This window comes from Rhamphochromis sp. 'chilingali', assembly GCF_963969265.1.
Source record: "Rhamphochromis sp. 'chilingali' genome assembly, chromosome: 19".
NCBI lineage: Eukaryota > Metazoa > Chordata > Actinopteri > Cichliformes > Cichlidae > Rhamphochromis > Rhamphochromis sp. 'chilingali'.
In genome coordinates, this window is record NC_137946.1 from 8535654 (window position 1) to 8559599 (window position 23946).

The 23946-nt window shown below is 38.0% G+C and overlaps 1 protein-coding gene and 1 long non-coding RNA gene across 2 annotated transcripts in view; both read right to left on the reverse strand.

Moving 5' to 3' along the window:
• The window catches only part of ar (androgen receptor), a 40994-nt gene extending 21827 nt beyond the window's left edge, over positions 1–19167 (reverse strand). Inside the window, exons 1-4 of the mRNA XM_080867276.1 lie at positions 17990–19167; positions 9268–9419; positions 8981–9097; positions 227–499 (exon numbers count right to left, since the gene is read on the reverse strand). Of these exons, the coding sequence (XP_080723402.1) occupies positions 227–499; positions 8981–9097; positions 9268–9419; positions 17990–19152 (1705 nt within the window). The 5' untranslated portion in view covers positions 19153–19167. The remainder of the gene's footprint in view (positions 1–226; positions 500–8980; positions 9098–9267; positions 9420–17989) is intronic.
• A 2581-nt stretch (positions 19168–21748) lies between these two features.
• Positions 21749–22888, reverse strand: LOC308386997. Its single transcript, XR_013969880.1, has 2 exons — positions 22579–22888; positions 21749–21996 (listed from the first exon to the last, which is right to left on the reverse strand). It is a non-coding gene; the product is annotated as an uncharacterized lncRNA (long non-coding RNA).
• Between the last annotated feature and the right edge of the window lie 1058 nt (positions 22889–23946).

Below are 23946 nucleotides of genomic sequence, written 5' to 3' on the forward strand. Positions count from 1 at the left end.
TAAACACAATTACTAATGCTGCTCTGTGCCTGCCGATTGCTTAAACGAGTAACAGTTTTAACTTTTAATTTAAAAGTGGCAGCCTCTGTTTGAGACTGGGCAAAGACACAAAGACAGGCTATCCGGTGTACTAATCTCTTAAAGATCAAACTGGATCCATCTGCTAATGATAACTCAAAAGCAAAAAAAGATAATCTTATCACCTCTGCTGCAACCACTGTCCTACCTGGCAATCCTTTTGCCCATTTGACCACTTTGACAAGTTGTCTCTCTCCCAGTTCGTTGAGGCTGGTGAGCAGGGTGGCAGCGGAGTCCGGCTGGCCATAGTCATGGCCTGCATTCACAACCTCTGGCTCAATGGACTCCAGGATGTTGAGGAAGACCAGGTGGGAGTTCAGTTGCACACCAGATTTAGGAGAGACATGTGGATCCACTGGATCCTGAGCACCATGCTCTTCTTCTGGGCTTTTTTGTTGTCCAATCTTCTTCAGCTTACGTGCTATAAACAAAAAAATGATTTCATGTCTGTAAAGGTAACAGTTCTCATCAAGTTCAGGTTTGACAGATTTTTTTAAGTTATCAATCCAAATCTACATCTGGACCAATACAAGGAGAAGGTTTCTTCTTATCCTGTAGCAGCCATTCTGCCTAAATGATATATGCAGAATAAAATTGTGTTATTATTAACAGCAGCTGGCTGATGCCATAAAAAAATTTCAGTTATCATTCTGATAGCTTGATTTCAATGAAAATTAATCAAATCAATCCATTACATCCCCACACGCCATCTGGAACATATGGCTCTTTTTTATATGTAATATTATAGGAAACCAGAAAAAAAGCATTAACAGACCATACAAGTACTGCTGAAATACTGCATTCCTCTTTCCAAATAATATGTCATAAATGCCCCATACTGCAACTGTGAACTATTTTAAAAGAAATATTAAATTTGTCTCAATAATACTCAATACTGTGCTACTAATAGACTAGAATATTGAATCATATTTGATTTGAAAGAGGACTCACTGAACAGATGAGCCTCGTCTGATAGAAAGCCTACTGTCATCATGTGCGAGTCCTTACTGGTAATGCGGACATGAAAATATTCTTTTTCTTTTTGCCTTTGCAGAGTCCTAAAATATTTCCTTTAACTATACAGTTCAGTAAATTGTGCATTTCTACCTTACAATTGTGTTTCTTTGTGCAATGTATGTATCTTAAGAAGTCAAAGACAACAAAAGCAAAACCAACAAATACTGTATGTTAAAGTAAACATACTGGTTTCCCATCTTGAGCTTAACAAAGCTGTAATTCCTTCCTCCACAAATGCTGAAAATCCTGCAGCAGCTGCTCCATATGGCAACCTGCACTTACAAACCAAATTAGAGCAGGAGAAGCTGCCAAATACATTTAGCTCTTTAGCAGTCAGATTTAAGATCACCTATAATTTTTTTCCTAGAACAGTTATATGAACGGTTAAGCTTCGGCTCAGCCTGTCATTTGGGAATGTCAGTCCTGCTAAAGAGCAAGTGACAGGAAAATACAAATGGCAACAATGTGATGAGTGTACTGAAGAACACACACTTGTGTGCTCTGGCGATTTTTGAAGTGCAACAGGATCTTTTGTACAGGCGTAATTTTACAATGTATTTCTCTGACAATTAATCTGTTGTAGTGTCTGGGGGAAACAAAAAAGACAAGAAGATGGAGAATCAGACTATGAGGAACATATTAAATTTTTAATCTGTTTTATCAAAGCTGAGTGACAGTAAAAAAGTAACTGTTAATTGTCGTGCAATTGCCTCTTGCAGCTTCTGTGTGTAAAGAGTGTCTAATTAAAACTGCAGCCTGGCTCTTCAGTTTGATAAATATTGAGCTGCCAGTTATAGACACGACTTAAGTCTCTCTCAGGAGTGGCAGAGCTGAAAGAAAATTGCAGATTATATAAGATGGATAATTTGTAAGTCTCACATTTCCACTCCTGATCCAATAACAAATATTTCAAGTAAAAATGGTTTATTAAAATTTTTTCCTTTGGATTCTCAACTGGTGACACAGGCAGGCATCTGATCTTTGCAGAGAACAATGTAAATGGTTGGGTCGAGCCAACGTGACACTCTCCATACTTGAGTTGAAGCCAATATAAAGAGACAGAGACACCCAATGGGTGGATTCAGGCTTTGTTACGCTCAAAGACTTGGTCTAGGAACAATAAATATGTCAAATCAGTGACAACCACCTGCATTAACTTGCATACGTTGCATACGCTTTGGCATCCGTGTCAATATTTCCAGCTCAAAGTGGCAGTAAATAAGCTGCTCCCTTATCCAGAACAAACCCATTTTCTCTCATATCAAATTCCACAGGCGAACTTTACCACTCTTTTTTTGCCAGGTCGATTAGTTGCTTTTGATAGTATCTGCATCACAATCACAATATTTATAGAATTCTATTTTTGGATAACTTCATCTCATGTGTAATGTCTTGCATTCTAAGTTTTGTCATTAGTTGTAAATTTTGTTTCTGAAATTATGAAAGTGTGATAGGATGGCAAAACTGAACATTAAACCAAGTCACAAAGCGTCACGTGCCAGAGAAATGCTCACATTTCTATATAAACATAAGAACTGTAAATTCAACATGCAAGTTCTTTACATTGTATACCATAATAATATATGGTAATGAAATCACCAGGACAACAATATAATATTTTGATCAGAATCATATATATTGTCCATCCATCCACACGGCATTTGAGTTCTGTTTTGGGAAAAATGCAGCTTAAACTCAGTTGAATGGAATAACATAATTCATTCAAATAATTTATTCAAAAAACAGTGAGGGAAATACGCTCAGGATAAATGTACGTATTACAATCAGGTTAAGTTATTTTTAGCTCGTAAGTGTGTAAATACCTTGAAATTTTACATTGCTGTGATGTGACGAATCTAGATTAAAAAAACATTTAATAACGAATGTAATAAAACATTTAAAAACAGTTCTTAGTCAGCTTTTTGGAGATAAATATATTTTTTAATTGTTTCTGTAAGAATAAAAACTTATTAAACCTTTACTAGTTCTTCCTATTTTATCTTTGTATTACTTTAAATACCAGCAAACTGTAAATAGATATGAAGTTAACTCTGAACCATGAAATAATCTAATTAATCTTTCATGCAATTTATTTTGTTTTTTCAGAGAGAAAAAATCACAATGGAATGTAGAATTCTCAAAGACTCACAAAAACACATGTATCAGGTTTGATATGCTTAGCTTTGAAGCGTTAAAACAATGAATCAACGCTGGGACAATGTAAAACTTTCTGTTCAGTGATCATTCTGGACTTCACACCGCAGCGTGTTTACTTGGAAACACAGATTTAGTGTCCCTGTCAAAATGTCAAGTAAGTGCATGAAATGTAAATCCTTCTGAAAAGAAGTGTTCATTATCTCCTCTTAATTACTACTGTTCTGTTTTTTGTATAGTATTTTATGCATTGATATCGTGTGTGATGCAGCTGATTTGAAAAAAAGAGAAAAAAAACTATTTGACTGCACAGAAAACATTAAAACTAAATAAAGAAATAGCAGAGAAAGCTCAGAGGTTAACGAAGAGAAATTATTATTCAGTTTATTTTGCCTGTTTTTGTCTCTTCGTCCTGGTAAGACATGTTGTAATGCCCTCCTTTCATGTTATTTACTAACCAGTTTTGGTTGGTAAGTCTGTTATTTCAGTTAAATCATTTTGAGAGTTTTCTGATTGGCTGTTAAGCACCAAGAGAGAAACTGTAACTGCTTACAACTGTCATTAAGTGTTTTAATTACTGTTTTAAAATGGGGTTTTTTGTGTGTTTTTCTGAAAAGACTGCACTAAACAAACAGAATAACAACATAAAAATTAGTTCTAATTAGATCTAATGAGCACATGGATTTTTTCTTTGAAGAGAAAATGGTGAGATATTATATAGCATTTTAGTAAATTAAATCTAATTAAATAAGTAAATGAACTTTAGTTATTTATGATTTTTGTCTTGCTATTGCTGCCAGTATAAAGGGATTAGTTAAATCAGTATTTGTCAAAAGCATCTTGGCAGTCACACAAAGGTTGTTCTGAGGTTTTAGAGAGACTAAATGACTCCAGTTCTTTAACAGTACAGGTGCTATATGAATTTGAACAAATTGGTGTTTTTAATATTGGTGAAATCAAGATCTTTGTTAATTATTAGATAACACCAAAAAAGTTTGGGACGATGTATAAAATCTAAATGAAAACAGAATCACTGAAAACCCATATTTTAATCACATGAGAACTTGAAAATTATCACATTTTTAAACCAACTAAGTGTACCACGTTAATGGCTGTGTTTTTACCACAGTGTAGTATTCCTTCTTCTTTCAACAACAGTCTGTATTTGCCTGGAGACCAGATCCTGGACTTTGGAGAGGAACATTGTCCCATCTTTGTGCGATATAAGAGTCTAGCTGGGCAACAGTCCTGGGTATTCACTGTCACATTTTTGTTTCATGACGCTATTTTAATAGCTGCAGCAAGTGATTTAGTATTATCTTGCTGAAATATGCCAAGCCACGCCTGAAAAAGTTGTCTGGATAGGAGTATATGTTGCTCTAAAACCTGTATATACTTTTCAGCATTGGTGCCTGTCCAGATGTGTAAGAAGTCCAAAGGCACTCAAACATGCCCATACTGTCAGAGATGCAGCGAGTCCCTCTCCTCTTTAGCTCAGAGGTTTACATGTTTTCCAAAAAGTTTTTTGGGGTTTTTTGAGATAATGTCCGTGACAAAATCTTACCTGATCTGTGAAGATCTTGTCAGAGGAGACCAGTGAGAGGCTGAGTGACTGCTTCAAAACCACAGACTGGGATGTAATATGTAGTCCACAGGCAGTGTTGGGGAGTAACGGAATACATGCACCTCTGTTACGTATTTAAAATACAAAATATGAGTAACTGTATTCCGTTACAGTTACCGTTTAAAAAGGGGGTATTCAGAATACAGTTACTTTGTTGAAATAAAAGGATTACACGGCGGTATTTTCCTCTTTCCTTTGTTAGGCTATGCCCTCGCTATTTTTGGCAATTCCACGCCGGTGGAAACTCAAACAAAACACGAATTAAGAGGCTCAAATGCCTGTGTCTCAATCTTGCGTCTCATAATGACGTGAAGAAATATAAAAAAAAATTATTTAATATGAAAGCAATAAGAGAGTGTTACAGGCATCGCCCTAAAGAATGTAGCCTCATGGGCAATGTAGTGCTGCAGGGAGAATCGACTGCCATACCCGTTATGTGTCTGTGAGCGAGGGAGGGAGAAAAAGGAGAGTACGAGCTGTCACCGAGCAGAAAGAGTGCTCTCTCCCTTCCTTTTAACTCTTTATATCGGACTTCAGATACAACATCACTAAATGTCACCTCCAGAAGTTCTCTTATGATAAAGTCATCAGTGGTTGTGTATCTGAGGAGAATGATCTGGAGAACAGGAAGGTCATCACTGACTTTGTCATCTAGTGTGAACTCAAACACCAGTTATATGAAGCAGATGGTGGTTGACTTCCAGAGAAAACTCCCATCACATTGTTGAACATCAGGGTCAGGAACAAACTGCTGGGAGTTCACCTTGTAACACTAAACTGGACTGGTCACGTAACACTCAAACTTTTGCAACAGGGGCCAAAGTCAGCTTCATCTGTTGGGCAGGCTGAGTTCTTTTGGGGGTTGGACATTACTGAGGACATTACTCAGATCACGGCACCTAATATTGATTTTCAACATTGTCCCTTGCAAGCAGATCTTTCTCCAGATTGTGGGACTCTTTCAATGATGATATTATAGTATAAGTATAATCAGTGCTTGATGTTCAAAGGCGTCAATTTTATGTTGAGGAACATTTTACTGAAATTGTTCCACAATTTGTAGATGCATTTTTTTTTTGCAGATTGGTGAATCTCTGCCCATCTTTACTCCAAAGAAACTCTGTAAGATATTATTTTTATAAATGCTTATGTTACTAACATGTTCTCTATTAACCCAATTAGTTGCAACATGAGGTTACAGCTTTTTATTGCCCCCATCCAAAGTTTATTGAGATGTACTGCTGAGATTAAATTGAGTTATTATTTTTCATGAAAAAGTAAAATATCTGTTTAAATATCTTTTTAAAATAAAATATGGATTTATGAGATTTGCAAATAATTGCATTCTGCTTTGATTTACATCCTACATCTTTGGAATTTATCTTATTTATATCAATCAGAGAAAGCATGCAAACAGGGACACAAACCAGCACCTCACAGGTTACTACTTGACTGCTCTAACCTCAAGTCTTTGTCTAATCCAAGTTGCCCAGATAGCAGATATACGTAACCTTGAATTCAACCATTTTGGATGACAGTTCTTAAGGGATCTGAGCCTCTGCCTGGCTTGGGAAGACTTTGGAATCTGACAGGAGGAATTAGGGTAAATTGCTGGGGAAAAGGTCGTTCTACCTTGAGGCAAACGGAGAGATGTGAAATACTAATGTTATAGTTTGAGCTCTGGAAGTGTTGTGCTAGAATTACAATAACGAGAACTGCTTGCTTTTGGACAAAGCCCAATTCTAGGTGTTCAAAACAAAGGAATACGACCCAATGGATGGTACAGCTGCAAAGCAAAACTCTGACGTGAAATCTGTATTCTACTGCCTGATTGAATTCTTGGTCATTTGAGCTGCTTGCCTATTCTTCTTGTTCCCTTCTCAATGTCAATTCTATCTTCATTACTCTGACCATTCATTTTCTTGCTCACCATTTGCAAGCTAATCAGTCTTCGGATGTCCATCCTTCAAATCTCTGTGTTCTTCTGTCACTCTGCCTTTCAGACTCTTTGTTGCAACCTGGCTCCAACTCATCTCCACCCCATCTAAGTCACTATATTAGTTCTTCATCTCCACCATCAGCAGCATCTAGACTCCAAGACTGTTTTGCCCTACCATTGTAGGTTCTACGATCTGCCATGCTCTACCTTCTTTGGAGTTTACCAGCAATATAGTTTATTTCTGAGAATGTGTACTTCAATGAATTATGTTCACTTGTTTCAACAATCTGTTATTGTTCAACAAAAAACAAAAAACGAAGAAGTAGATTTAACTCTCGTTTGTTGACTGTGAAGCACTAGCCAATGTGAATTTTAACATCCATCTCTTATATTCAGGTCTTCAGGTACTTTGAAGCCTTTATTTGACTTGGAAAGACTAGCATCAGTAATCAAAACAAATTGATAAGAAAGCGATTGACTTACCTCGAGGCAGACAGGGAACTATGAAACACCATGGTAAATGGTAAATTGACTGGTTCTTATATAGCGCTTTTCTACTCTCACTAAGCACTCAAAGCGCTATTATGTTTACTGAAGCATTGCGCTAGCCCTGCCCTATAATTCAGATAACTTCCATTACCTGTTTTGGGATAAAACCTGCACATAATCCTGGATAGTACAACTGAATAACTTTTACCACTGTAATAAACTGACTTCATGACTGTGATTTTTTTTTAACTAAAGTAATATTACAAAATCAAGCAGTGGAACTTTGACAGAATGGCCCCAATTCACTGAGCTGCCTTATTTTTTCAACAAATGCTGGAGAAAAACAGTGGCTTATGTGCATCATTATTTTATAAAGGTTTAACTCTGACTTGCAGATTGTGATACACATCTCTTATACTCTTGTCAAAAGAAGTCAGGGGTTGGGTTCTGAAACTGCAAAGTTTTTAAAGAATGTTAGGCAGTTTAATGTTCTCCATGAAATGTATTTCCACTGGGACAGCAGATGTGCAGTGAGCTTTCCTGTGACTGCTCAAAATAAAACTCCCATCATGCTTTGGTGAAAGTAACTGTTTGTTATCTGTTTGCAGATGTAATTAACATTCCAGAAATAATATGGAATTTAAATTATAAGAATAACTCATAAGAATTATGATTAAAATAAATGCTAGACAGACAGACCTTCTAAACTACAAGAAGTGAAACAAATAGATCAAATCTAGTAGTAGGGTTATTATTTAAGGCATATAGATGCCAGTGGATTTGACATTTGGTAATACATTAATCATCATATTCTCTAAGCATTTTAGGACTTTAAAGTATTTCCAGTAAAACACCCTTTGGGATAATAGGACAAAACATATAATTTCTCTGCTTCCACTTCCACAAAATTATTGCCATATATTTCCCTGTTAGATGCCAAGAATGAATTACATGTCTGTGATGAGAAGATAAGTGAAAGGAACTTTTTAGCCACAACCAGAAAAGGTGTCCCTTTTTACTAACAATCACAGCATTAGATCACATTTTCCCTCCATGCGTTTGTCAGTGACTGGTGGCAAAATTACCAGCATGTCTGCTGCTTTAATTCACATGTCTCATGTCAGCTTTGTGCTTCTAGTACAATTTTCACCGTTAACAGAATGAGAAAATGGAAGAGAGTGAAAATTGAACACAAGCCTAAAATTAGTGCACTACATGTCAATCTTTACAGCCTAATATGACGAGCAGGTCTTGGTGACAGTAAGGAGAAGTGAATGGAAGAGGTCTAAATTGCATGGCAGCTCAGTCAGGGGCTTGATTATCAGTAACATCCCCTATTGTGATGATGCTGCAATTGAAGAGAGCCAGATAAGATGTGCAGTGCAGAAAGAATAAAATACTTGGTCTGAGGAAACCATTAATAGTGTCACTTTCAGGGCTTCACTTTTTTTGTAGTGCTTTGTTCATCTTTTTTTCCTCTCTCTCTCTCTCTCTCTTTTTTTTTTATATATATATACACACACACACACACACACACACACACACACACACACACACACACACACACACACACACACACACACACATATATATATGTATATATATATATTATATACCATTATAAACCATAGCATCAAGTCAACAAGTATTAGCTGCTTCTTTGCAAAAATCCATCCCACCTCCAAGAGTCATCCCAGCTTCAAAGCACTTCTTCAGGCGACAGGAGGGGCAGTTCTTTCTTCTTAGCTTATCAATAGTGCAGTCATTCTTGCTGGCACACAGGTATTTCTGCTTGCCTACAGGAGAAACCGTGAAACAATGTAAAAAAATGTAAATCACTTAAACTGAAGACAACCATGAGCAAACACAAAACTCTTTAGGAACTATTAATGTGTAGAATAAAGAGCCATAATCTCAAGTGGACTGGCATAAAACTCACAGCCCAGTTGGATGCTTTAAGATTTACCTTCGGCAGCCCTTTTGAAGAAAACCTTGCAGCTGCCACAGGTGAGTGCGCCGTAATGGCAGCCAGATGCCTCGTCCGAGCAGATAAGGCATGTCCTCTGTGGGGGAAAGAAGAACTCCATGGGAAACATGTGTTCTCTACTGGACTCAAACCTGCAGTCAAACACAAACCCCCCCCCCCCCAAAACAAGCCATTTATAAAATCATAAACCATTTTTATCCCACACGAAATTAAACTCATACTATACCACAAGTAAGCTACTTAATTCACTCATACCCAAGACCCATGGTAAACTCTAGTAGTTAGGTAGTTAGGTAGTTATAAAAAAGAGGACAGGCCGATGATGAAAGTGTGGGAAAGACTGAAGCACCGTGGCTATGGTACGGAGGGGGGCTGGGGTGAGTTGAGTGAGCTGCAACCTTGGACACAGAGAGATTGGAGACAACTCAGACACAATGCTGCCTCGGTGACGTGCTACTCAGATATCAAGGTTCGGTGTAAAAGAGACAAGCATGAAGTGAAGAGCCTCACTGTGTCCTGACTGATTTTAAGAATAAATAAAATATTCTATCAGAATGGGAAAACTCGAGCATGACACGTATGCATCTGGGCTTTGACAACTTTATAATAATAAGCAGCAAATCTAATTTGAATTCATTTTTATATGAGCTCTGTTACAGTAGACTTAAGTGTTTTAAGGAAGGGCCCTTTTGTTCAAAGCTTCACATTTATTTAATGCTTAACACTAACACACAAAGTCTAATTAGATTTCTTCAACACGTAGGTCCGGCTTGGTTGTGATTAAAAGATGACAGTTTGAGCAACGAGAGTTGAGATTATACAGAGCAATCTAGTATTCTTTTGTAGCCCAGGATCTGCTGATGATAAATGTGAAAAATATGCATGTCAATATGCCAATGCTCGGCGCACAGAACAAAAGAGGCCGCTAATAATCCCAACTGACAGATGAGAGCTTGAACTGATCAGATTTGCACATAATGTGTTAACAGAGAAGGTGACAATTTTCTCTTAACCCAGCCAGCCAAAATGTGGTATCCTATTATGCATAATTGTGTATATCCTAAGGCATGCGGTATTTTCCTTTTTTGAAAATAACTTACTGATCCAGCTTTTTGCTGTATTTAAAGACACTGTAATAGGCAAATTATCTGGGCTAACCACATTTAACTCTTTTATTGAAAACAGGAAGCTAGCAAGATTGGTTCACTGGTAGAACAAGTGCAACATGTTTCTTTTTTTTTTTTTTTTAACAGGGAGACTGGCTTTATTTTTTCTTGAATAAAGCCTGATGGGGAACACGCTTTTTATCTACTATAAAGTTACTCTAGTTACTTACTCTGTGGATTTGTGTGAATCCTTGAAAATGTGCTGACCTGCGTGGTGCTCACTTGTTTTAACTTATGTGTTTACATACAGTTTTAGGACGCCAGGTGCTTTAGGGCACAGTTAATGACAAAAGATTCATGTTTGAAAAATTCCTAAGCTATCGTGCCAATCACCTGGATCGTGCTAACATCCAGGCCAGATGATGTAGTCCAAAGAGAAATTGTTATAAATACTTATTAGACATTTCCACCTAATCAGGCAGTCCCATTAAAATAATTACTTTAGACAGAGCAAAATTCAGTAAAAGGATGAAAAATAGATACATGCAAATATGCCTGATATAAACTTTTACATTATTGTTGTTGTCAGTCGTATGCTCACTCACACACCACAGCGGAGTGTGGCATTTATGTGTGTCTGACTGCATGCTATATGGTTTTATTTGACCTTTATTGCAATTTTAAAATACAAAAAACAAACATCAGAGTTTAACAATATACACACTTAGCCTTCAGCATTTGACGTTTTAAACACTCTGATGTCATCTTCTGAATAATTACATTTGAATATAATTGGTATAGTGACCATTTAAATATTTCCAAAATGAACAGATATTATTCAGGTTTACTCTTTACCTTGAAGCATATACCTCAAGGTAGTATTTTGCTACAACGTAAAAGTACAAATAGATAACTTTCACAGGTTAAATGAGACTTTTTCTGTTGCAATAATTAGCAAAAATTGTCCTGCAACAGCCACCTCCATGCTTGATCAGACACAATCGAGTAAAATGTTTAAGATGGTTCCTATTTGGTCATAGTCAGTTCAGCTTGTTTTTGTAGTGTTCCGGGATGGAACTAAATAAATTGGTAAACATCTGTTTTCATTCATTTATGTGGTCATGACTCATCCTTCACATGCAAGAGGCGCTAGTCGAGCATGAAGTATTATGGCCTGATTTGACAGAGATCACATTTACTTTAAGTACTGTATAATAATAATAATCACCGAGTAGGTTTCTTTACTGAGTTACTGTACTATGCAAGCCTCTCGCTGCCATTTGTGCTGCCACTCTGCATACTTGGTTGACTCCACACGCAGACGAAACAGAAACATTCTGTGTCCATTTCCTGCTCTTTGTTACCAGTCTTGTAAAATTCTTCAAAGCTTGGCTGGTTGCTATTTTTCTGCACTACCAATTAATGTCAAAGGGTAACCAACCAATCACAAGTTATTTTTGTAGAAAATTGCTGCTCAAAACTACTCCTATTAAGATTTTAACCAGAATCCTTCACATATCTACCAGACTGCCGCCGTGTCACACTTCCGATCCCATATATGTCCCCGGGGGTTTGTTTCCAAAAACTTAACTGCTGCGAATCATTGAGGTCTGCAGCATTCACAGCGCTGAAAATGCAGTTTTAATGCTGTGAAAGTTTCAATAAATAATCTCTTTGTCTAAAACTGGAACTCTGGAAGGTTTAACAACAAAGTGCAGTAAACAAGAAATATCACATGGTAATACTAAACTGTATTTAACAACTATTAAATTACAAATTGAAAAATTAAAGCATTTTGTTAAAATTATTTTTTTTCTCATAGTAGGTAAAATGTCTTGACTTTCCATCAGGCGTAGTCCCAGAATTTAATCAAAACTACAACTTTACATAATTGCCTGGCTAAATAACTCCATCCAGCTGTGCAGCTCACTGCCACGAGGTCCAAATGGGTAAAAGCATGCCTGAGTTTTCTCAGCTCTGCTTTGCAGTAAAACCACACAGATGTTCCTCATGCTCACAGCAGGTGTAACTGCAACATATACACATAACTATTGCAATGCATTTTTTCCAAACTAAATGATAGCAAGGCACAAAATCTTTCTGTTAAAACCAAATCTAAGAAGCAGCAACAAAAGGTAAAAAAAAGCAGGCTCTCGCTCATGGCATAAGAGAGATTTTAGCAATGTGGTGACAGGAAAAAGAGTTCAGCAGAGATTAGGGCTGAACGATTATGGAAAATAATCTAATTGCGATTTTTTGCCCCAATATTGCGATTGCGATGCGATATGCGATTATTTTTTAAGGTCTTTGTCTTCTGTATTATTAAACAAAGACAAGCAATACATCATATAGTATGGCCAATACTATATTACATTAATTTTAAACTGTTCTTTCCTGGAAGACAGACCTCTGTTATGATGACATGAGGTGATGCATGAATTGATGACTGACATTTTTATTTAACTTCTTCAATCACAACAGTATATTTGAACATACACAATAGTTTATTTTTAGCTTACAAACATCTGAGCATAAAGTGCTGACAAGGAACCCTGGTGTAAACATTAAAATGAAAGTCAGTACAATGTGCAGATTGCAGAAATATACATAAACAAAATCAGTGGCTTTACCACACTCAGTTTTTCGACATCTGTGAACTACTAGACAGTCATTCAATTAAAAAATAATATTAAATAAATAAAACTAATAAATAAAAAATACACACATCTTACTGATCTCTGCAGTCAGTAACATTACACATAAAGTGCAAACATAATAGCAATTGTATAAACACACACACAAACACGCCTTTAAAATTTAAAGGCGTGAAATTGGACGGTCTAGCCTTCTGAATCAGAAGGCTAGTTCTGATTAGCGTCACCGCTGTCTCGGTGGAGTTTAATAAACTCGGCCGTCTGCTTCTTGCTATCTAAAATATAACCAGACACTGGTGTAAATTCTCGACTGTCTCATACTTCTGTTTAATACGTTTTCTGTTTGACGTTTAGTCAGCTGTGTGAAAACCAAGGAGGAACCCACCCGGGGGATTAATAAAGTTTTATTTTATCTAATCTAATAACTTTAATCTCAGCCAAACCGATTTACTCACGAACAAACAAAACACTGAAAAAAGCCCAACAATAACATTTTTAGGTTGTCTAAGTGACTTATATATTACGTTTAACCCGAGCAGCGAAACTCCGCGGTGATCTGAAAATGATGTGCCGGGAGTTGTGCCGTTCTCGGCCGCATCAGTATATGTCCCCGGGGGCATCAGTAACCCATATTTGCACTTTTGCAAATATGGGATATCTTGATAAACCGAGCAGATATTTGATGTTTACACAACTACTTTCTCGCCTGAAAATATTTTAAAAGTTTATTTTGTGACCCAGAAAGATTAGTATGAGTAATTTTAAAACTTAGTAGCGGCCGCCATTGTTGGAAACTGGAGTTTGGCTGGGCCGCGCTATGAATTCTGGGATATGGTAGTAATTTGGACAGCCTTCGGCGCGTCGCTGTGACGTAATCGGTCTACAAATGCGGCCTCAGGAGGATGCAGCCCATGAATTTGGACATGTCCAGAGTATAATCGCAGCCTTTGCGGTTAGAAAATTGCACTTGATCATGTCGCGATATTATCGCAAATGCGATATATCGTTCAGCCCTAGCAGAGATCAGCTTTTTGCAAATGAACAGCAGATCATTGCTTTGGTTGCTAAACAAAGGCTGAATGTGTTTACAACTGGCTATGTTATTTATTTATTTCAACTTTTCTTTCCTACTTTTGTATTTTTTTAATATCCAAAAGTGTTCCATTCATTGCTCTTCAAACATCTCCCAGTTTTTGTAGTGGTGCAATTGTACAAAACATCCTGCACCTTAAGTCTTGAATCGTGTTTATGTTGTGTATAGATAGATAAAAAAGACAAGACAAGCTTGACTTGGAAAACTGTATAAGCAGGGTTTTGAAAGGGCTTCAGACATTAAGCAATGTCTCGCTCACTCAGTGTCCTCATGGTCTAAACTATAAACCACATAACCTCTCTGAACTGAGTGTGAGGACCTACTGATCTGTCACAGATCAGCTGCTTTCACTTTCTAATTTTCTGTTTTGTGTTACTCTAACTTGCTATCTACATTGTGATCAGATTCGTGCTTTGCATCTTGCCACCATGCAGGAATGCCTACTTTGGAATCTTCCCCATAAAACGCCAGTCAATACCCTCAGAGGTCAGTGGCATCAAGTGTAAGAAAGTTTGCACCTTAGAGCTCTCTCTTTACATCTAGACAAGCTCCATTCGTTTGAAAGTGCCATTGAATACATATAAAAATAGGATTAGGAAACATAAATCGGTTTGTGGACGTCCATTTCTAAAGCCTCATGCTGAACATTTTTACTGCTGCCATCTTGTTTTTTTCTTACACCAAACATAAGTGCCAAATCTCACTGTGGCCCTGAGAACACTGCACTCATCTGTTAGTGATTTGTCATGTTAAGATAAGATAAACCTTTATTAGTCACGTGGGAAATTTGTTTGGTCACAGCAGACAGCGGACAGTACAAAGTTAAGACCATCAAAAATTAAGAAAAAACAATAGAATAGAATAAGAAAAAATAGAATAACATACTGTACAAAATAGAATAAAATACTATGTTGCATAAGAAAAATTGCACTTGCCAATATTGTACATAAGGGAGACTAGGTGAAGGTTACCATGGTGTACTGGATGTGTGTGTGTATGTGTGTGTGCACGCGTGTGTGTGCGCATATGTGTGTGTGAGTGCGCGCATGTGTGGTAGTCACAACCTAAAGTAGAAACTGACAATTAAGACCATGGTGATATAAAGACAATACTGACTATGGTGATAAATCAGAAGAGAAGGTATAGCAATTCTTTTCGTAGACCTCTACACAATCCTCAGGCATCTCCACCAGCTGATCTGCAATTTCCAGATCTGACATGCATGTCCTAACAGCCATGTGCTTTCTTTTTGTTGTTTTGATTCACTCTGCTGCTTGAATTTACACAATTTCAGGCCTGTCAATCAAACAATGTGCATTGCTTTAAACATCCTGAGTCTGCCATGCCTGCAAACAGCTGACCTCAACAAGGCCAGTGGCCAAGAATGCCTTTCAGTGCTAGAATTCAACAATATTTCCTTTCTGAAATCATAAAGGAGCTAACATCCCTGTACAGAATAAGGCCGGTTTACCAGCAGTGAAATACAATGAACAGTGAAATGCTGGCTATCAAAGCTGAGGAAACCCTGTAGAAAATGTTTCAGTCTAAATCATTTATGTAAAAAGTCATCAAAAAGCAAATGATGGCACTGCTTTCATGAAGCAAACCCTTGCTACATTTTTAAATGGTAAGTAATAATCTGTAACCAATTACATTCAGAGAATAACCTTCCCACCACTCCACGCTGCCTCCGCTACAGGTAAACATTCAGTCAAGGCAAATTACCATAAAACTAAAATAATACATATCTTCTGCCAGAAGGTAAAGCATGCAAGGGCTGGGAGTCTTTTCAGTTTAAACCTTGAGCAATCAAGCTGTTTTAGTGCCTAGAAAGAGCGAGTGAGGTCATCTATGACCCCATTTTATTCCATTTTATACAGGAATTCCTTTTTTAATGCATTTATCAAAAATACAACACAATCATTTCCCCACAAGGAACACTCCCATCTACGACACATGTTCTAGTATCGTAAATTATTGTTTTAAACCTGAGCTAACCCATCAACATCAACTGAGCTGTTTTCACTGAGCATTAAATATCTGCCCCAAGGCTTCTTCGGCAGTCAGTCTTGCTACTCTAGGTTTGTTAGCCATGTTTCACAATAATACAACACGATGTAATCATTAGAAGTGAAAAAGTGGAACAAAATTAAAACCCAGTAATGTCTAAGTGAAAAAAATCCATAAAACTTTCCATTACCCTTCTCTACACACAGGGATCAGTTCCTGGGTGAAAGTATGAAAAGTTAAAGAAGTAGACTGACAAGTTAATTCTGGGAAATTTTTTTATAGATTAAAAAATATATAGGTAGATATAACATGGTTTCAAAAATGACCTTCTTGGGTTGACTGCTCAGTAGATTAGGCAGACCACACTGCTACACCTCCTCTCAGCAGCTTTGTACAGAAATTCACTTTACACCACGCAGACAGCTATGCGGTACTGAACACTAACAGCCAAAGGAAACAGTGTCCCTTTTCTGACTGCACTAACAAGCATTCACCCAGGTGAATTTGAGAAAGCTCTGCACAACACCAGCAGACAACACCTCTGTGTGGCATGCACGTCACACGATGGCTGTCAGTTAACGTGCCCACTTTGGGTGCTTTATAGTCTGAACTAAAATGTGTTGAGAGATTTTAAGAACCTGACACACTCAGAAACATTTGAAACTACGAAAGCACCAACTGTGCGTGTGGCTTGGGGTTTTTTGTTAACTTGTGTTGTTAATTATTCCCACTTTTGTGCCACAGAAACATCAAAATCTTCTCGCTAAAACAAGACTGTCTGCATCTCTTTATCACATTAACTTTGAATGCTTAGCTAGAGCCAAACTGATGTGAAACATCACCCAGTGGCCCAGGTAAATTAAGTTAAACTAAATCTTATTTTCAGGTACAGCCACCAAGGTCACTGTCGGGTAATACAAATGTTTGTCTATAAACTGCCTCATCTTTTTTGTCAGAATTCAAAATCATGGGGACTAACATTTACAATAGTCAAGGAACAAACAAACTTGAAGAAAAAGTCAAGCAGTGATTTTTCCCCCTTTTTCTCCACTCTGTCATCATCTGACTTTATGAAATGAATACATCCACTATCATCTGAATACATACAACACTCTCTCATTCACTTTATTCAGAAAAAAATTTATTAAAAATAGAATCAAACTTTATTCATTACAAATGTTTGGAGGAAAAGGGTTGTTAAAATGTTTCCATGTATCGCTTTGATCTCCTTTTTTTTTGCTGTAGCTATAATCAGTTTGGCATACTTCAATTATTGTCTTTTTTAAAAAATTAGACTTTCACACAGTGTATAAAATCAGCAGCTCTGGGTTACTGTAAAATCGCCAAATATGTGAAGCAGGTGTATTTCTAGATTGGAGCCTGAAACTTCTGCCTACACATTTTCTCAGCAGGGAATTTTTTTTAAACAGTCTGTTCAGTTTGCCACTATGGTTTGGAACCAGAAAAAACAAGTGTGGGGTAAATGTTTCCTGCATCAATAAAAGAACAACAACAACAAAGAAAAAAGAAATACGCGCACACACGCACACACACACACAGACAGTAAAGAAATTGATATGTGGTGTAGTATCAGTTGCCTTTTGCTGTTTGTCAGTCTGTGGATTGGTGATCTAATCCTGGTCAGAGACAGACCCTCAAGCCCCCTAAGGGACAAAGGGTCAACCTGTGGTCCTGAGTTTGAATATATATATATAAAGTAGAACGTTTGGCTCGCAATTACACCTAGAACTGTTCAACCTTTGGTTATACCGCAATATGAAATACATATTTATATTGTAATCACGTAAAATTACTATTACCAGCCGACTAAAGCTCACCTGGTGTCGTTGTAAGTGACATCCAGCCATTCGCCGACTTCACCCTTCATGTAGTTGGAGTTGGGATAAGGCGTCCTCAGCATCCCGCCAGGGTACCACTGTTCACGGCGCATTACGGTCCCGTCATATGGATTGCATATAAACGGGGAGTTCGCTCCCGAGCTCTGCACGTTCATGCACTGCCTCGACCCCCAAAACTGCGAGTTGTACTTGTCGCCGAAGCTGTAATTAGGCCTGCTGACCCACGACGCCCCTGCAGATGCACTTCCCTCAGATTTGACTTTGACGCCGTACCGTTCTGCCTGAAACCCCGTGGACCTATTCTCCACGGCATCCACGACGTCTCCGGCTTCCTCCACGGAGTTGTAAGCTCCGCATGGCCTCTGTGCAGCCGCGGGGCCGAACTGTGCCAAAGGCTCCGGCGCAGCTGGGGCGTAAGGGCAAGAGGCAGCGCACGCTATGTCCAGATGATCTATCTCTTTCGGAGTTATGTCATCAGCCAGGCACAGCGTGAAGTTTTGCGCGTTCACAGATGTCGCCGTGGAAGTAAGGTGATGAAAAGCCGCCGCGGGCTCTGAACTTTTGAACATTTTCACCTGTTGCTTGTGGTCGTGTGGCGGGCGCTCATCTCGCTCGGGACACCTGTACTCGGAGAGAGAAGCCGGGGCTCCGGGACAGTTCGCAGGCACGGCTTCCACCCCGAATAAATACTCTGCGCTCATTTGGTCATTTGCGGCACACGGCGGGAGAGAAACGTGCGCCTCGCTCGTGTCACCGGACTCCATGGTCAGACCCAGAGACACGGACACAGCTTTGCAGAGCTCCCTGGCTGTTTCTGAGATTGTGGCGCAGGCAGAAAAGGAGCGAATGTCGCCCACTCGGCACTCAGCGCTTAACTCCTCCTGAGGAGCAGCAGCTGTCTGGCAGCAGCGTTTCTCCATGTCACAGGCTAGCGGAATAATGTTTCCGGATCCGTACAGGTTTGCGTTCTCGGATTCTGCCAAACTCCCGGCACTGCTTCCAGTCGGGGTTTTGGTGAAATAGACGCGACTTTCTTCAGTTTTTTGCGCCATACTGGCAGCGGTCACGACGTTGCCTGTGTATGATTTCCTATCCTCTGGCCAGATTTTGGTACAAAATAACTGTCTGCTCGTTTGGCTCATGTCCCAGAAAGTGTTTGCTTTGCCAGGATACTGGACTTTGCACGTCAAAAAGTCTTCGCAGTTCTCAGCAACACAACAGCCCAACTCTCACGTTGTGAAAAGCGTTTTGATAAAAGGTCCTAGGTGAGCCGCAGGACTCACAAACTCCTCCTAAACTGAGATGTTCAGAGTCAGGCGCTCGACTTGTAGTTGATTAAAAGGGAATTCAGGGAAGGACTCTGTGTCCGTCAAACATGGCACTTTCCCCTCCAATAGGTTACAATAAAACCAAGGCGCCAATTTAATATGTGTACTTTAATAATCAAGTTCTATTTGTCATCACGCCAAAAGGCATGTTAAGAAGACTTCACACAAAACAATGTAATGTTAGCCTTTCTGCCTCTGGTTGTTTTACATCAGACTTGCATGCAGCCCATCACATTTTTATGGGCCCAGCACAGCTTTTTCTTTTTTCTTTCTTTTTTCTTCTTCTTTTTTTTAGTAAAATTCCACAGGGTACAAACCTATTTTCTTTTTATGTCTTGTCGGATTAAAAAAAAGACCTCAGCCTTTTTGATAGGTAAGGTTTGCGTCATGATTAATCTTTCCAATAAACGCTCTCCAAACATCAGGTGCAGATATAAGTGCAGTTTATGGATTTGTAAAACCACTTCAAATTGTTTAAGATGATTTTCAAGTTGGATTTGGTACTATTTAGCTCGCTCAGAGGCCTGTCTTCAGATCCAGACTTTTAGTCTTTTTAGTGGCTTACAGAGTAAAAAAGAAAAAAAAAACTATCAAAGTGCCATTTATCTTTTACTTCTTCACTTTTTTTTAAACTTTCTTTGACGTTTGCTTTGCACAGGGCTGGATTTCAGAAGGAAGGACAAACAAACCCAACCCATCCTAATAACCTATGTTTTTTCCAGCATAAATTGACAAAAGTCACCAGAAATTCAAAATAGAATGCACAAAATGTCCTCAGTGTAGTAGTGTAGTAAATACTCATTATTTAGCAAATTATGCATGTCTTTAAGTTATCACTGTAAGTCTGGAGCTTCTCTGGTACTTGATTCTTTCAAGGTTCAATATGTAAAATCATATCGGGCAAAGTTCTCCAAAAGATTTGTGCAATTGCAGTATGACTGCCCTCCTAACCTTTCTTCAGATTTAGTATTCTTCTTATAGATCATATCATTTAAAAAATAAGAATAATTCCCCACAACCTTAAAATTTGCCCTGACATTTTTTGTGTCTTTGAAAATGTCTGGTTCTTGACATGAATTTGAGACAAAGTCTTGTGGCTGTGTGCGTTCTGTGGTCTGTGAGCCACACACATCTAAACATGAAACTGAGAAAACTGAACACAGCTGCAGCTCCTGTTACCTTAAAATTACAGCGTGTAATCCACAATGTAGAAACATGGTGACAGAGGAGCCAGTGAAATTCAGAGCAAAGCTGATTCAGAGCCCAATGGTCTTACTGTGACTCAAACTAAAGTGTTAAATGAGAAAGTACATGATGGACACATGTGCAAAACCTGCTCCTCCAAAATGGGCAATCACATTACTTCATAGATTGTGTGTCATGCTTGTGAGCTCATTTTCCAAAAACTGAAAAGCACTTAATCACAATAAGATGGAAAAGACAACAGCAGCAGTTCTGCATGTTTAATATAGACGTCAGTAACACTTCATAGTGAGGTGCACAAAATTACTAGATACTACAGTGCACAAGCTGCGATTGAGCGCTCAGTATTATGATCCCCCTCTTCACTTTGAGGGAACATATAAGTCACGTAATCACGACGATGAAGTAATGAATTGTGTAATAGCAATCCTGTAAGACAGCTTGGGATGCCTGAAAACAGTAACTAATTAGTATTTATTAATAAATGAGGAACTCTTTCCTGTACCGGACTGTTCTGAGGTAACCAGGAACCACTCAGGAAGAAAATGGTTGAAAATCATAAACCACTTATTATGTATGATTCATCAGCATGGATCTTGCTGTCTTTTGTCTTGTGACTTATAATGATAGTCATCAAAACGTATTTATTTGTTCCTTTTTTAAAAAACAAACAAACAAACAAACTAATCATTAAGACCTATACATTGGGTAGATAATTCAGGCATTAACTTTTAACAAAATAAATAGCAATTTATGTCTCATTTGTTTCTTTTTAACTGTCTTTTTGAAAGAACTGCTGCTATATCCCATGTGTAACCAAAGAAGGTAAGCCCAACGTCAAAATAATACAAGTAAGCTCTTTTGGCCAGAAGTGCACACACACAGCAAATCCAGCATGTCCATATTAACACTGTCGGATTTGATTTCAACACTATTAAAGTGTCTATATGGGTCCACACCAGAGAGTGTTAATTTAACTCTTTTTGGAGAGTTGGTACGTTAACTCTGATTTAGTGTTAAACACCAAATCTGTCTGGAGTTGATAATTTAACACTTGGTGTTAAGAGTTTATATATTAACTCTCAAAGAGTATTTTAGTTTAACTACGTAAGAGTTATCTTCTAATTCATTCTAAAAAGCGGGAATTTTACTGTTCTGAACTTCTAGAAATTTCTTTTGGAAATAAACATTTACTAAAAAGATGCAATGGTTTTTGAAAAACATTTATTCTGAACTGTGCACCACAATTTCAAAACATTTTCTGAAAGATGTAACAGTATACATGTTCTCACTTCATTAGAATTTTGTTTATCAAAAGGTCTGACATGGTAAATGCAAATAACAGCATTCTCATCACTTATTTCTTCAATACAATATGCATGTCCTTCATTCATCACTTTGTGGAACTTCAACGCACTTCTGCTCTCCCCCATATTCCATCTTCACAAGCATATCCTGTGCGGAGATTGAATAAAAATTAGTTGACACTAATTAATGGTACAAACAATCCAGTAAACAATTGCAGCACAGTAAAAAAAAAAAAAAGGAATCCTCTTTGAGCCATTACTTGTGTAAAGTATTTTCCCAAAAGACAAGGACACAGGCAACAGGTAATACTGAACTAAATGTAAAACCTCAACCTTTTTCATTTTTACCTAAACCGTGTGCACAAAACTCTGGAGGGATCTATGCTAACGTAGAATCCAGTCAGGACATCTGCTACTGCTGTTTGCTCGTTTTTTTTAATGGGCGATCGTTTTCAGGCTTCAAGTAGCACCATTATACCAACATTTCACATTCTAGACATTGTTTTAGGTGTATTTGACCAAAAGTTTGACTGAAAATTCACATGCAAGCTTTTTTCAAGGCTGTGGTATTTGCCCGCAAACAATACCTTTCAGCTAGCTAAAACAGAATATTATGCTATCACCGAGCAACATGGCTAATGCCTTTCACACAGCTTTGTCTCAACTCCAAAGAGCCACAGAAGTAAAAGCTCATAATAATAATTGAAACAATCTTTGAAAAATGACTTACCAAGCATGGCAAACAACTCGAATATGTAGAGCAAAATGTTCTGAAACGGCTTCACTTCAGCTTCGATTGGAGCCGTGCTGGGGGCGGAGTCTGTGAATTTACTCTGTTGGTGTCATAGCCCCTCTAGGAGTTCAGAGTTAAGAGGTCAAGAGTTAATGTTTCCATTGTAACACCTCCAGATTTGACAGAGAAACACTCATTTTTAACACTCGATTTTAACTACTATCATTTTACACCTCAGAGTTACATTAAAAGAATGTGACTCTACTTAGAGTAAAATTAACTCTACTTTTGCAAGAAGACTATTAACACCAAAACATTTAACACTTTTGAATTTGCTGTGCAGGAATGTTGTCTGTTTGATGGTACACTAAAACAAGTGTAAACCAAGGTATTGTTGCTTATTTCTCTTCTTTTCAACTCATTGTTTTGAGGCATTTTAAATCCTCAATTTAAGCACCACATGATTTGTAAAGTTTGGACCTCCAAATGTAACTTAAAACCTCAAAGACCCTTATAAGAATGGCCAAGCTAAGCCTAGTTGAGTCTGGCAAGTATTATTTCCATGAACTCAAGGAGTCCTTATGCCCAGGCAGCTGAAGAAAAAAACACACAAACCCATTGCACAGTGGCCAGGTGGCATATATATATGAATATTTTCAGTATTTTAATAGAAAATTGGCTTTTTAAAATATTTTGGAAACTTGTAAAAATCCTCACATCTATACAGTAATTGTAAAAGCATCACTTTTAAAATACTGATTGTATGTGGCACCAGCTAAGAGCAATGGCACAGTTCACATCTTTGAATCATAAGCCTGGAAATGGTCCACTTTTCTCCAGATATATCCAGCAATGGATATACGCAGGGTGTTTTAACTGCAATAAGTCAGATCAAATATGATTTCAGCGATGAAGCTTTACTCCTGAAAAACTCACTCTCAGCTTCTTTTTTCCATATAATTATTCTAAGCACACCGGTTGGATACATTTTCCACTCAAAGCCATCAACGTGTTTGCCTTTCAGCTGTCAGTGATTCTCAAACTAAAGCACTAAATGTGTGTCAAACACTGAGCCAACAAATGTTAGCTATAGTCATTAAACAGCATTGAACTCCTATTAACAGTATGAGCTGTCTGACCCTAAGGCACGTATTTATTTGAGTAGTTTCAGTGCAAAACTGTCTTCGCCTCCATAAAATCCGTGGCTCTAACCAGATCACTGACACTAAAGCCAATTATGCACTCAGAGCTAACAGGTAGGTTTGCTTTGCTTCTTGGAGGGAATGAACATTTTCCACTCTTTTCACACAGACACAGAAAACAACCCAGACGTGATGCGATTCAGGTTGTCTCTGCCTCGTCTCA